We start from the raw sequence: 15,077 nt of genomic DNA, 5'->3' as shown, positions 1-15,077 counted from the left end.
GCCCCCCTCTCCCGTGTCGGTGTTGTTCCTTGCCCGGTTATCCCGCCCTGCGTGTCTGTTGTCCTGGTTTCCCTCTGTCTGCCACACCCGTGTCGTCATTGTGTTCAGCTGTATCTAGTTTAGTCCAGTGTACTTGTATCTATGTTTCGCCCATTGTCGGTTATTTGTGGTTTGTTCGGTTTTGTGGATTATCTGTCATCGCTGTTCTGGTATTTTCCGTCTTTGTTGTGTTTCTCCGTTGTGAATGGCTCTCCTGTTACGACTCCTGCCTGTCCTGTTGACCATTTGGACGGCTCTCCCGTTTTGACCCGTGCCTGGACAAACGACTTCGCCTATGGAATTCCCCTTATTAAATCTCGCTCTTATCAGCGTTTGTGTCCGCCTCCTCGCTCCGCAGCGCGCTACGTGTTACAGTTCTTTGATATGAAGGAGTTCAAATTCCTTTTTGCACTTTTTTATTAAGCAAATGTTTTGTCTTTGTTGCTTATTAAGGACATGTTAATGCATTTATATGCAAAATGTATGTTGGTGCAATAAACATACAGATCTGAATTCATTTAAAATGAGTTCTTATTGAGAATAATTTGTAGTGTCTTTCATATGCAATTATTTGAAGTGCGTGGTCATGTGGCCCTCCAATAATAGCGCTGAATAAATTTAGGCCCTGGTTGCCCACTAGATGTCACTGTGGCGTGTGATGATTAGAACGTTTCACTAGATCGAATCATTGGTTCATTTGATTCAATCTCCCAAAAGCTCAATTTTTGCCAAAACTATCAGTTAGACCCTCCATTTGGTTTTGGATTGCCCTTTATTACATTTTGCTCCTCACAACATTTGCATCTGGCTCTTTGCTCCATGACGCCCCCCAGGCGACTTGGAAACAGACAAGAGGGCAAGAGGGTAGTACAAACAACATTTACATACACCAAACAAAACAAGAAACACCTGAACACAATAATGAGGGGCGGGGTTACAAAACACAAGAAGGGTCTAAGACAGACAGATAGCACATGGCTACATAAACAAAACAGACTTGACAGGTGGGGGCGGGGCTAGACTTGACACCTCCTGTCTAGTTGGGTGAGCAATGTGCCTTCTCCAGAGAATTCGCCTCATGTTTGAGCCTTCAGTTTTCTCCCCAGCATTTCTCTTATTCTACATGCTCTCTCAAGTGTCCCAGGTTTGAATGCCTGTTCACCCAGTTTAGTTGTGGTTCTCCTCAATTGTTTTTCTCTCTTTGCTACCATGCCTCATTCCACCTGAGCAGCTTTTGGGTCCTGCTCAGAGGGTTTCCTCCTAGTCAGAGAAACATAGGGGTGCAGCCTACCGGGGTTTGGACCCCGGTTCATCTCTGCTTTCCTGTGCCAGGTGTGGGGGTGGGGCAGGGATGAGGATTGGAGCAGCATGAGTGGAAAACATAATTTGCCTATTGGATTAGGTGTTGCCCTGGTGTATCGGGAAATTTAAAAAGTGGGGTCTGAACGCCTGCGAAAATTGCCCAACTTGATTAACGCGGTGGGTAGAGCTGTTGGAACTGTTGGAACACCGACTGTGACTTTTAAAAAGCTGGATTTGATCATGGATGGAATCAGTGCTCTACACGTGAAGCTGGATCTGTTGGGAGACCGCTGACTTAAAGAGGAGTTTGTGTCCTCAAACACTCAAGGACGAGCTCCTTGCTAAATTCTTCATTCATGATTATCTGCATTGGCGCCCAAACAAATTACTCCCAGAAGGTCGTCGTCTTGGTTACCTGCTCCTACCCCCACACAGAGACTGTCAGAGATGGCTCTCGCCTTCCTCCACGAACTTTGACACAAAAACTGTGTGCCAGGCCTCTGGCTCCCCCCCCTCCCTCTCTGAATGGATCACGCCTCTCACTGCTTACTGTCTGTGTTATCAATGCTGTATGTGCTATGGGGATTTTTTGCATGCACGCAGACTGTTGTCCTGTTTGTGAGAATAATCTGTGGTCATATTTTTTTGTCTCCTCCTGATGTTTATCTCTCTATGTTTCTCCCTAATCTGTACGGCGGCGCTCTCTTGATGTGTGGCCACTCTAGGTTCTCGGTGCTTTACACCGGGTCCTGGGGAAACTGAATTTCCCCTCGGGCATCAATAAAGTTTATGTTATGTTATGTTATGTTATGTTTAAAAAGTCTACCTCACATAAGGTGTTTGGAGGTTAGTGCACTGCCTGATGTATGCCTAAATCTATTCTTAATGGAGGAATAAATGGAAGAGGTTTGGCTGCTTCTATGTCTGTTTAACAAGAAAGATTAATTTTCAATAAATAAAGTGTCACAATAAACAAAAATGGGTGAAAGTAAGTTGTGTGGATTCAAAAAAATTAATATCTATGAAATTATTGTATTATTATAATCTTTATTGTAACTGATTCCACGACTAAGAAGCAGACTGAATTAATTTCTAAAAAATATTTTTTTGTTTTTATGGACCTTTATTTTGACAGCCTGACTTGGATTTACGTTCCGGAAATAAAACAAAAGGCTAAGTCCTGTGTTGACTGTCAACAGGGACATTTGACATTCAGTTGATCCTTTTAACCGCATCAGTCTGGGGTCGAACAGATAAACAGTGCTACCTGTCTACGCCGCGGTAATTGCAAGATAAATCTTCACTGTTATGTCAGCACCTGACATATTAAGACATCTAGCCTGTGTTGTTGGTCTTTTCGTTGGCTAGCTTCAGCTTCCTGGTTAGCCAGCGAGTCGGCTCGTTTCCTCGGGAGCTGAACGTCTCGAGCGTCGCGTCTCGAGCGTCGTTTCCTCGGGAGCTGAACGTCTCGAGCGTCGCTAAGCTATATCAGTGGTTGTAGGTGCGCGCGAGGGGAGTCTGTGGCTTAGCCGGCTAGCTAGCCAATTCTGTTCGATGGTCTTCAAATAACACAGTCTAATGTATATCAACGATATGTGACTGCTACTAGAAAATCTGCACCTTTTTATCATTATAGCGATAGATAACTTCACCTGTCAAACGCAGCTAGCCATTTTGGTATCTTTGTTTTGGCTGTGTGGCTATGTAGCTAGCTAGCTTGCTAACTAGTAAATTTGATTAGTCCTATTAGACATTATTGACTTATCAGTGTCTTGGGTCAAATCAAATATATATAATTTAAAGTTTACAGATAACACAGATGATTGATCATTTGTGCTCCCTTGTGACACTGTAATAAGGACATATATTCCGCTATAAATGAAATCCATAAAGTACCATAAAGTTTGTTGGTTATATGCTGACAGCCTGTGTGAAGCTCCTTTTCCCTGATATTTATCGCTGCTGTAGTATTTCGATGTGCAAATAACGTTTAAACTTGAATAACGTCGTTAATCTGTTGCCTTTCCCTCCTGCAGGTGTGCCAGCCAGCGGGGGAGGATGAGCTCTCAAAGCGAGCGCAAGGGCATCCATGTGGACCAGTCTGCCCTGGTGTGTAAGAGGGGTTGCGGTTTCTTTGGCAACCCTGCCTGGCAGGGCCTCTGTTCCAAGTGTTGGCGGGAGGAGAACCAGCATGTGCGTTCCAGACAGATAGAGGAGGACCGGGCCCTGGCAGAGAGGTGAGGGAGGGGGGTGTGGAGTGATGGGCCACTGCTACATTACAACCCTGCCCTGATGACAAGTGGCTGGAGAATTTCATTGTTCCAGTATGTATTTAGGACATTTGGTGCACCTTAATTTCAAAATGCAGTCAGTAACCTTTTTAATCCTCAGGCAGTGTGTAGAAAACTCTCTCTGTACAGTGCTGTGAAGATGCATTGTGTAGCCTGTTTTAAATTCCAGGAGTGTTGTCAGATGTGTACTGTAGTACATGGGTCTTCAGATATTGACCTCCAATCCTAAATCTTGTCCTGGATTTGGTTATCATCTGTAGTTAATTTATGCATTCACCTCATAGCCTTTGAGGTCCACACACAGGTCCATGCACGGCAGGTTCTTCACCTTTCAGTTACCCAGACGTTTGGTATGACAATAAGGTCAACAGTGAGTGACATTAACTGTTCAATTAACTGCCGGTCATTGCAATGTCCAGGAGCAGAAACTAGATTTGAGGCCTGGAGTTGAAAGCCTCTGGTTTGTTTGTCAGACTGCAAAGAGAAGAGGAGGCAGCCTATGCATCTGGCCAGCAGAGGGCGCCCTCAGAGGCCTCCACCACTCAGTTGGCCAAGGCGACCGAGAGGAGGATGGGTCACAAATCACGCACTGTTCCCGCAGTGAAGAAATTTTTCAGCTCGTCTTCTAAACCGTCCCCGGGGAGAGGTAAGTGTCATTGCATTTTACAGCCGAGAAATAAAGTTTTTACTGGACCTAGATGATATATGCATACATGTGACAGACAGAGCTGATATAAGTTGGAGTAGGAGGTGGAGCATTGACACGATATTTGACATAGTAACATCATGGCTCTCAGATTGTCCAGTAAGCATAATACCATAGAGCTGCAGACTGGAATTAAGTGTGAATATAAAGTGCCGTGTAGTGCCAGAAATGACACGGGGCATTAAAGGTTGTGTGGGCCTGAGAAACTTTTTTGTGGTGAAAGACTGAGGTTTAAAAGTAGCACTGTGCAAGTCACATTAGTCACAATGTGTTAGTGCTGTAAACAGTAAAGTCATGAGTCACAATGTCTTAGTGCTGTAAACAGTCCTGTGAGTCACAGTAGTAATAATATTTGTGTAGCACCGTTCATGCATGCAACTCAAGGTGAATAAATAGAAGAAAACTACCAATAAAATAATGCAATACAATAATAAAATGGCGTAACATTAAAATAATTAGAAGAACAAACATAAAATGTAATTAAGTAAAACAATGTGATAAAATGATCAAATAATAAACCATTGAAGTTCCTTAACTAAATGCATATCTAAACAGGAAAGTTCTTCACTTCTTGAAACTGTACGGGGATTAAATGTTAGTGCTGTCAGTCACAATGTCTTAGTGCTGTAAACAGTAAAGTAACAGAACAAAATAACAGACAACACCCGAAACAGTAGAAGGCTCCGCCCTTTGATACAACATATAGTATTCAGAGCAAAGACACTGCAGGAGAGAAAGAGCTATCTTAAGGCACAAGCCACCAGTTTGATTCACATGCGTTTCCTCTACTGCTCACAGTGCTTAAAAAAACACTAAGTTATAAACACCTATATATAATCCCGTTGATGTTACAGAACGCACGTGCGTAATCACCAACTCAACTTGGTCTCTTCGTACCTGTGCTGGTAGCGCTGCAACTTCAAGGAAAAAAGAAATCTGATTCTCTGGATGGCAAAGTGTGTCACCACTATCAACCACTGAATGATGGGTCTGAAATACTGGCTCCTGTGGCTACATGGGACTCTGAGCACCTGATACCTGCAGTACCCTCATCCCTCATGCCCATATACTCTTTGGTAGAGATGTTCTTCAGATACACAAAGTCATAGAGCAGTTGTGGGCAGGCCTAGTTATGCACCTTAAAATGGCTGGGTTACAGTTGGAGGTTGCCAGATTTCGTTAGACAACCCAGCTGATGAAGATCTGGATTTGTTGGGTAGAACACAATCTTCACTTCTCACTTTCTCAGTTGTGGAGGCATTTATACACGGGGGAGTGACCAGCAGAGATCCTTCCGAAGTCAGCGGTCATCTCTTCATCTGTGGCTTTATCAGCATTTGAGGACAGATTGATGTTCCTGTCCTCACTGTGCCCACTGTGGTTTAATCTCGATGTGCCAGTGCTGAAACATTCAAACATAGTCATATGCAGCATCACCAAACGGGGGTCAAACAGTAAGATAGTGATTCAGTAAGATGCTGTTTTTCAAACGACATTGTTCCTGTAAAGACAGTGCTGGGTGTGTGTTTTCTTTATCTGTTCTGTGAGGTCCTAAAGGGGCAGACACAATTGACCCCGCCGCTGCGCTGTCAGCATAACGCGCTGTTTTCTTCACATTTCGAAGGCAGTGCTTTAATTTCCTGACTAAGACCGAAAACAAAATGGTGAAAGTGCTTGAAATGTGTTTGGATGGAAAAAATAGAAAGGATGAGTCAGAAAGGAGGGACTTCCCTGAAGTTATATGTTATTTGGCAGGGTTGCCAACTCTCACGCATTGAGCGTGAGACACACGCATTTGACCGTTTTCACACGCTCTCACGCCACACTTCCGATATCTCACGCCGAAAAAAAATATCCAGTTTATTTACCTCAGATCCACATATATGATTCAATACGTTACTAGTTCGCTAGCTCTGGCGCCATCCACCGGCGATATAACACTGAATCTGTGTCCATTTTACGTCCCCCCCCCCGCGCAACAAAATACACTCGCCACCGGCTCCAGGTTAAAATCTCACTCCAAGCGAACGTCAAAAGTTGGCAACCCTGTATTTGGGCAGTTATATGAGGTCATTGGGCGTGTGTTGAAGATCGATACATTCATTCACTGTATCGTGTTCAAATTTATTCATGGTTGTACAACTGAAAACAAACACGTGGTTTACGTTAGCCAGTTATCATGTCTGTCAATCCTGTCAATATGTGCGCTCATATATTGAGTGATCACTTTATCACTCGATCACTTGATCACTTTTGGGCTGCTAGATATCTTCAACATTCAGTGAAAGTTTATTCTTCCTGCACCCAGCAGGATAGACAGCTGAGGTGGGCATCGTTTATGATGTGTTTCATAAAGTCGAGCTGTGTACCAGGGTTGTATGGATACCAAAGCAGAAGGCTGACCGTGGGTCAGGGAGAGGTCGCGGTGTCAGTACAGTGCAGGGTGAACACGACCCGCTTCATTCTTCCAGATGCCACAGGGGCGGAGACACAGCTAGACCCCGCCCCCTCCCTCAGCCAGCAGCCGGTGATGGAGTCGGACCAAGCCACCAAGAACTTCATCGAATTCCTGAAGACCCTGAATAAACCTGGACGGGAGATCTTCAAACAGTGCCATAGCTTCTACCACAGTGTGGCCTACAAGAAGGTACAAGAAGTTTGACAAAACATTTTTTCTCTCCTATAGGAGGAAAAACAGTATTGTGTATATGTTTGATTAAAATGTACTGGAGCTCCAGTTATAAGTTGAAAATAGTGGGAAAATTTTGTGAAGGTTAGATCTGGAGAAGGTTGGAGTGAGAAACACAGTCTGCTTAGGTTGGAGTGAGAAACACAGTCTGCTTAGGTTGGAGTGAGAAACACGGTCTGCTTAGGTTGGAGTGAGAAACACGGTCTGCTTAGGTTGGAGTGAGAAACACGGTGTGCTTAGGTTGGAGTGAGAAACACGGTCTGCTTAGGTTGGAGTGGGTGTTGTGCAGAAGCACCTTCAACAATACATTTATGTTGTTTTTGTTTCTTCTGAACTCACCTAGCTCAACGTTGGTAGAATGGGTTCATAGTTTTTAGTCTCGTTAAAATGGTTGTTTCCGATCATTTATAATCGTGCATTATCTGCCATCTCATCAGCAGTAGGATTCCTGAGAAACAGTTTTTCACTGCTCTAGACGGGCATAACTTAAACACTTAAACACTGCACACACACAGTCAGTGTAGCGGGTGTGTTGAAGCAGTGGAAACAGGAAACGAAAGGTCCTGTTGAGGACAGCACTCATCGCATTCTCTTCTGGTTTTATTGACTTTGTGCCCATGTTTACATATGGCTAGGACGTTGACATATGGTTGACAGGTTTACATATGGTTAGGACGTTTACATATGGCTGACAGGTTTACATATGGTTAGGACGTTGACATATGGTTGACAGGTTTACATATGGCTAGGACGTTGACATATGGTTGACAGGTTTACATATGGTTAGGACGTTTACATATGGTTGACAGGTTTACATATGGCTAGGACGTTGACATATGGTTGACAGGTTTACATATGGTTAGGATGTTTACATATTGCTGACAGGTTTACATGTGGCTAGGATGTTTACATATGGCTCACAGGTTTACATGTGGCTAAGACGTTTGCATATGGCTGACAGGTTTACATATGGCTGACAGGTTTACATATGGCTAGGACGTTTACATACGGCTGACAGGTTTATATATGGCTAGGACGTTTACATACGGCTGACAGGTTTACATACGGCTAGGACGTTTACATATGGCTAGGACGTTTACATACAGCTGACAGGTTTATATATGGCTAGGACGTTTACATATGGCTAGGTAGTTTGCATATGGCTGACAGGTTTACATATGGCTAGGACATTTACATATGGCTGACAGGTTTATATATGGCTAGGACGTTTACATATGGCGGACAGGTTTATATATGGTTAGGACGTTTACATATGGCTAGGTAGTTTGCATATGGCTGACAGGTTTACATATGGCTAGGACGTTTACATATGGTTGACAGGTTTACATATGGCTAGGACATTTACATATGGCTGACAGGTTTATATATGGCTAGGACGTTTACATATGGCTGACAGGTTTATATATAGCTAGGAGGTTTACATATGGCTAGGACGTTTACATACGGCTGACAGGTTTACCTATGGCTAGGACGTTTACATATGGCTAGGACATTTACATATGGCTAGGCCCTTTACATACAGCTGACAGGTTTACATATGGCTAGGACGTACTGTGGCAAGAGCAAAGTGTCCAGAAACCAAACCTGATGTTGTGACTAGGGTTGCAACGGTATGAGATTTTCACGGTATGATAACCGTCTCTCAAAATACCGCGGTATCACGGTTATCACGGTTATCACAGTTAGTTTGTATATTATTAAAAGATACACCGACCCTTAAAGAAATTACAACAAGTTATTTTTGTTCAATTAACTATTTATTGTAGAAACCTGGAACTATTGTATACAAAATGTGTCCTTTAAAAAAATAAGCTGTACACATGTTTATATAAATACTGCAAAATTAGAGAAACCTAAATCATGGACTTCAGTACAATTATTTAAGTTTAAATTATTTAATATCTGATAAACTCAGCCTGGGTCAGTGTCTGATCAACAACTGTTGTAAACGTCCGTTGTACTGCCAAGTTGGAATATAACCAGATACTGCAGGAAGAGAGGATTTATTTCTGACATCATCACAATAGAGATTTCTATTTTAAGGTTTTCACACCGAGTCTGGTTTTAACATATCAAAAACAGGTACGTTAGAATTTGAACGCATGTAAATTAATAGCGTCTTTCACGTCCAGTGAAAGCAAGGACCATAAAAAGCTAGGTTTATACTTTCACTAGTGACCGTAGCACGCGACTCCGCACAGTTCTTTTGTCTTACGTTAACAAATACGAGCCTCTTTTAATTCCAGGACGAAACATGAGAGAACGTGAAGACGTTAAGATTGGGCGTTTTGGAAATAAACAACCATTAAATAATGTGATGAAAAAGCGAATTATTTCGAGTATATGTATAAATATTTAACTTAATTAAGTTTAAGGTGCTGGGAAATATTGAAACGGACCTTTAAAGTGACGTACAAGTGTTTTATTTCCACCTTTTAAACGTGTATGAATCCTGCAAACATGACTTTGTTCATTGCGCTGAGGCGCAGCGCGCGCAAAGTTACAAGTTCGAGAGGTGCACGACCTCGCAAATCGACAGCGCGCGAGACGCTCGCGCACGGGCGGAGCCACCGCGATTACGTCATTTTCGCCACTGATTTTAGTTTAGCTTTTTTTTTGTTAAAAAATGTGTTAAGTCTGATGCACTTTCTGCCATTCTCACTGCTGTGTGCCGAGTAGCTGAACCGGAGCGGAGTTGCGCATGCGCGGGTCAGTTTCTCCGCTGGCTTGCTTTTTACCGGTAATAAGCAAACGCACACGGTATGATAACCGTGCATTTTAATACCGTGGTATACCGTGAAACCGGTTACCGCTGCAACCCTAGTTGTGACCCACTTTTACTCAGTTATCATGCGTTCTTAATAAACAACTAAATGTGGGTTGTGCTGACTAACAGCTGCTGATGTGAGAACGTCTGGTGTCTCCTTCAGGATCTTGGTGTGGAGGAACTCACTGAATCTGTACAGGACTTCTACCAGAGCCTCTCTGACCATTTAAACACCCTCTACAAAGGTAAGATTACAACAGACTCACTGATTTAACACAACAGGGTTCACCATGGAAACAATGTAAGACTGACGCTAGACTGAACTTGTGCTGTATATGATGACGGTCAAACTCGCTCTCTCACTTAACATCTGGGATACATCTGGGGTGCTGTGCACTTGAGACACCAAAAACATACGTTTAGCTACTATGAAATGTGATATACTGGCTGCAAGTGTTTAAAGTTAAGAAAAGTGTTTTGTGCGTGTATGTGCACATGGGTGTGCACACCAGGGACGCCAGAGCGTGTAGAGGTTGTAATGGATGAAGTGGAGAAGTACCTGACGCTGCATCTGTACGAACAGACCTTCTGTCCTCCGTCCTCTGACGATGAGGTCAAAGACCTGGCTATCCAGAAGAGGATCCGGTAGGTCCCTCAGGCCAGAGATGGCCATCAGCTTCCTAAAACCCCCACTGTGTTTCTAAAAGGCATATATTTCAGCTAATAGTTTGTGTTTGTGTGTTTGTGTGTGTGTGCAGGGATTTACACTGGGTCACTATTCAGATGTTGTGTGCCCCAATGAATGAAGAGATCCCTGCAGTGTCTGACAGTGTGGTGAAGGCCATCACAGGTACGGCACCTGTTCCTCAACAAAAGTGGTTTGGTGATTTAGATGTTTGCTTGTTTGGTGGTTTACGTGTTTGCTTGTTTGGTGCTTTACGTGTTTGCTTGTTTGGTGGTTTACGTGTTTGCTTGTTTGGTGGTTTACGTGTTTGCTTGTTTGCTGGTTTACGTGTTTGCTGGTTTATGTGTTTGCTTGTTTGCTGGTTTACGTGTTTGCTTGTTTGATAGTTTACGTGTTTGCTTGTTTGATAGTTTACGTGTTTGCTTGTTTGATAGTTTACGTGTTTGCATGTTTGGTGGTTTACGTGTTTGCTTGTTTGGTGGTTTGGTGGTTTACGTGTTTGCTTGTGTGGTAGTTTAGGTGTTTGGTGGTTTAGGTGTTTGGTGGTTTGGTTGTTGGCTGGTTTGGTGGTTTTCTTGTTTGGTAGTGTAGGGGTTTGGTAGTTTAGGTGTTTGGTGGTTTAGGTGTTTGGTGGTTTGGTTGTTGGCTGGTTTGGTGGTTTTCTTGTTTGGTAGTGTAGGGGTTTGGTAGTTTAGGTGTTTGCTGGTTTAGGTGGTTTGTGTGTTTGCTGATTTGGTAGTGTAGGTGTTTGGTGGTTTGGTAGTGTAGGTGTTTGCTGGTTTGGTAGTGTAGGTGTTTGCTGGTTTGGTGGTGTAGGTGTTTGGTGGTGTAGGTGTTTGGTGGTGTAGGTGTTTGGTGGTGTAGGTGTTGTAGGTGTTTGGTGGTTTGGTGGTGTAGGTGTTTGGTGGTGTAGGTGTTTGGTGGTTTGGTGGTGTAGGTGTTTGGTGGTTTGGTGGTGTAGGTGTTTGGTGGTTTAGGTGTTTGGTGGTGTAGGTGTTTGGTGGTTTGGTGGTGAAGGTATTTGGTGGTTTGGTGGTGTAGGTGTTTGGTGGTTTGGTGGTGTAGGTGTTTGGTGGTGTAGGTGTTTGGTGGTTTGGTGGTATACTTCCAACCAAGTCTTTACTCCATGTCACTCTTTGCTCTCAGTACACAGCAGTTACTTTTCCCACCATACTGGCACGTTCGTTGGTGTCAAACTTCCTTGTCCAAGACGCCTGCATTACCTACGAAACATATTTTATTATCTTTTTATCTAGACATCATCGAGATGGACTCCAGGCGCGTCCCGCGGGACAAGCTCTGCTACGTCACCAGGTGCAGCAAACACATCATCCACGGCATCAGACGCACCAAGCGGGAGGCGGCCTCCGCCGACGACTTCCTGCCGGCGCTCATCTACGTGGTGCTGAAGGCCAACCCCCCACGCCTGCACTCCAACATCCAGTACATCACCCGCTTCTCCAACCCTGGGCGCCTCATGAGCGGAGAGGACGGGTACTACTTCACCAACCTGGTGGGCTTGCCACTTTAGTCACGTCCAGACTGGCTTGTGAAGTCATTACTGTTTTGGGAGTTATCTCTAGCATTTTAGAAGACGCTTTAAGGTTTAGTCACTCTGTTATCAGTGACCATACACACACTATACAGAGAGCATTCGGTTATTTTGCTTCTGAGCTGTGCGGGTTTTGCGTCAGGTGAGTGACATCAGGTTTACCTCCATACCTGTAAAGGCCTGACAATATGGTGAACCACGACACCTGATTAATGAAGCAGCGTTATATCTTGACACTATCTGTCCCTCCTCTCTGTCCCGCAGTGCTGCGCTGTAGCCTTCATAGAGAAGCTGGATGCTGAGTCTCTAAACCTGAGTCCTGAGGACTTTGAGCGCTACATGTCTGGCCAGGCATCTCCTGAAGGGCTGCAGGGCCCTGGAGGGTCCCCCTCGTCTTCCTCACAGAGCGGCCCTGAAGCGGAGCAGGCGGGGGCGGGCGTGGCACAGACGCGTCAGCGGCGTGACCCGGGCCTGCTGGAGCAGTCCACGCGCAGGCCCGAACGCGACCTCATCGACTGGAGCGACGGCATGGAGCACTCCGTGCAGGACGTCCTGGAAGGCCTCCAGCTGGAGACACGCTCCCCGGAGACACGCCCCCCGGAGACACGCCCCCAGCCCGCCTCGACTATCGACTCTGACAACACTGACAGTGAGGGCCTACCCCCTCCTCTCCAGCCTCAGGTGTTTGCTGGGTAGCCCCGCCCACTGACACACCCACACCAAATGGCACATTGACTGTTTTAACCTTTCTCTCTGTGGGTGGCTGCCTCCTCTATTTATCAGTTATCTACCTTTTTTGTCTTTCCTGTATTGGGGAAGGGATTTGCACATATTCTGTTACTGTTGAACTCCTCAACAGTCTAAGTTTAAATTTAAGCTTCACCAATTGCAGTAGAGCTGGTCAACACCTTTACACAACCTGCGTTACGCATAAACCTGTGGTGCTCGTCCAACGGCTTGAAGATTATTTATGAGAGACATGAGTAAGGCACAAGCAAGCAATAACCTGAATAGTCCATTCACATTCGAGCCAAACAAAATCTTTGTTGGCGAGATGGATTAATGATATTATAATAACTGTAATTATAATTATTAATATTAAATAAGGCCAACATGTACTTCCTGTGGGATATATCTAGAGCCACTCTGAGGCATGTTGGATCTCACTGTTAAACAGTGCTGTAATTGAAATGTTGTGCTTTTGTTTGTTTTTGCAAAGCGCTTATGTTGCTGGTATTTCCGGCTCTGCTGTCCACTTTGAGATCAGATGTCTCGTAACTCATGACAACAAACATTAGCTTTGACAATAGCCTCAGCTTTCAATAGCTGAAACCTCAGACACCTTAATGGTGTGGTCTGATTTTAAGAGTTGCTCAAAATGAGGGTTTTAGAACATTGTCTACTACCTTCAAACTCCTTTTCATCTTTTTGACCTGCGTGCAGCATGTTTCTGATGAACCAGTCGGATGCTGTAGCGTAGCACAAATGCAGCTCCAGGCGGTTTGCTCAGCCTGGTCCGTCGGATTCGAAGTTTTCGGCTTCGGTGCGTCCGTGAGCCGCGAGAACGACGTGTGACCAGCCTCGGGACTCTCAGGGGCGGCCGCCGCAGGGTGTCGGGGTCACTGAACGCGTGTTGGCCAGCTCTCCTTCCACAGTAACTTTCACTCCAGGACTGTGAGAGCAGGTGGGATTAGCCATTTTGACGCACTTTTAACCTCTCCGTCTCAAGGAAACGCAGCTAAAATGATCCCGTTCTTGAGTTCACACAGGTCAACTTCCTTATTTCAAGAAAAATACAGAAGTAAAAAAAAATGTCTGGGTGTTAATCAGGGATATTCCTTGCTGTTCTGTACAGTTTGTTTAGAATTTAATCTTATGTTAATGGATTTAATATTTATTAGAGTATTTAATTGATTTATGGTTGTGCTGGTGGATGTCTTTACAACCATGTCACACCAACAGTTCTTGCACTTTTAATATTTATTTTGTTTAACATGGAGAGTAAATGATTTATGAAGTAAGGGTTATTTTATGGGTGTGGATACCATGCAGTGTAATTTTAACCTGTGTTGTCTAATTTCTGAGCTGTGCATCTTATACTAGAGTTACGAGAGTCATCATATATATTGAGATCAAGATTAAAAATGGACTCTAGCTAATACCCAAAATGTCACTTTTTCAGTTCACAGCCTGACACACTACAGTCTAGATGCCTTATGTAGGTTTTATTAAGCTTTACATGATACACCTCATGCATAAACAAAAACTTGAAAACTTGAGATGTTAACCAGTTGTTTCTAAAGGTTTTATGGGCAATAACACATCAGGTCACTGAAGTACTCCAGTGCTGTAATCTAAATGAAAAACACAATCAGTGTGCTTCCCGGGAGGTTTCTGACTAGAGCATTACGATTTAAATCCGATGTGAATACAGGAGAAGCAAACTGGTTTTTAAGCAGTTTATCTTTAATGTGGATGTGTCTCCTTACCAGTCAGCTAGTATTGATCCATACAACCACCTACAGTATCGATGTTGTCATTAACCAAAATCCCATTATTGGCTTCTTAAACTTGCGTTAAAAGATGCGCCCTCTCTTTGAGCTGGTGTTGTAGAGGGCACTTGAGTCTCAACAGGGCCTGGGCCGTGTGTCATTGCTGTAATCTGCTCCAAACTTCTATAGCTGTGTATGTTAATCAATAAATCACTTGGTAATGAATGGACAGAGTGTAGTGAGACCTGTGCATGTTCCAGATATTGTATGTTCCACTGCTGCTGGGTGGTGCTCCAGAGATCGTGCTCCTTCACTCTGTAACCTCTTCTCAGCCTACAGCGAGAATTAAAGATTACCAATGAACACGTGTGGTAGTTCTTACAGCTCTACACTACAGTGTCCCCTTTATTAAATCGAAAACGCAAGCAGATGTCAACGTCAGGAGGCATTTCCACGTATTCTTTGCTTTCTGCGTGTGCACCCAAATGCTGGCTTCCTGTTTTGTTACTGTTTTGCAAGTGAAGCAAAAAAAA

The 15,077-nt window shown here is 44.1% G+C and overlaps 1 protein-coding gene across 3 annotated transcripts; it reads left to right on the top strand.

The window, feature by feature from the left end:
• Nucleotides 1-2,489: 2,489 nt before the first annotated feature.
• On the top strand, nucleotides 2,490-14,907 carry rabgef1l (RAB guanine nucleotide exchange factor (GEF) 1, like). 3 transcript variants are annotated; one of them, XM_076980952.1, is made up of 9 exons: nucleotides 2,490-2,622; nucleotides 3,378-3,578; nucleotides 4,106-4,278; nucleotides 6,810-6,985; nucleotides 9,979-10,060; nucleotides 10,328-10,460; nucleotides 10,574-10,665; nucleotides 11,757-12,013; nucleotides 12,317-14,907. In XM_076980952.1, exons 2-9 carry the CDS (start codon nucleotides 3,400-3,402, stop codon nucleotides 12,746-12,748), a joined length of 1,524 nt encoding a protein of 507 aa, XP_076837067.1. In that variant the 5' UTR covers nucleotides 2,490-2,622; nucleotides 3,378-3,399; the 3' UTR covers nucleotides 12,749-14,907. The 3 variants fall into 3 exon arrangements, with proteins under 3 accessions (XP_076837067.1, XP_076837068.1, XP_076837066.1); XM_076980953.1 differs by lacking the exon at nucleotides 2,490-2,622 and adding an exon at nucleotides 2,730-2,842; XM_076980951.1 differs by lacking the exon at nucleotides 2,490-2,622 and adding an exon at nucleotides 2,844-2,921.
• Nucleotides 14,908-15,077: the final 170 nt, after the last annotated feature.

The sequence above is a fragment of the Brachyhypopomus gauderio genome, chromosome 19 (assembly GCF_052324685.1).
Source record: "Brachyhypopomus gauderio isolate BG-103 chromosome 19, BGAUD_0.2, whole genome shotgun sequence".
Taxonomy (NCBI): domain Eukaryota; kingdom Metazoa; phylum Chordata; class Actinopteri; order Gymnotiformes; family Hypopomidae; genus Brachyhypopomus; species Brachyhypopomus gauderio.
Note: the sequence above shows the minus strand (reverse complement) of the source record. Positions and strands in the feature narration are given on the sequence as shown.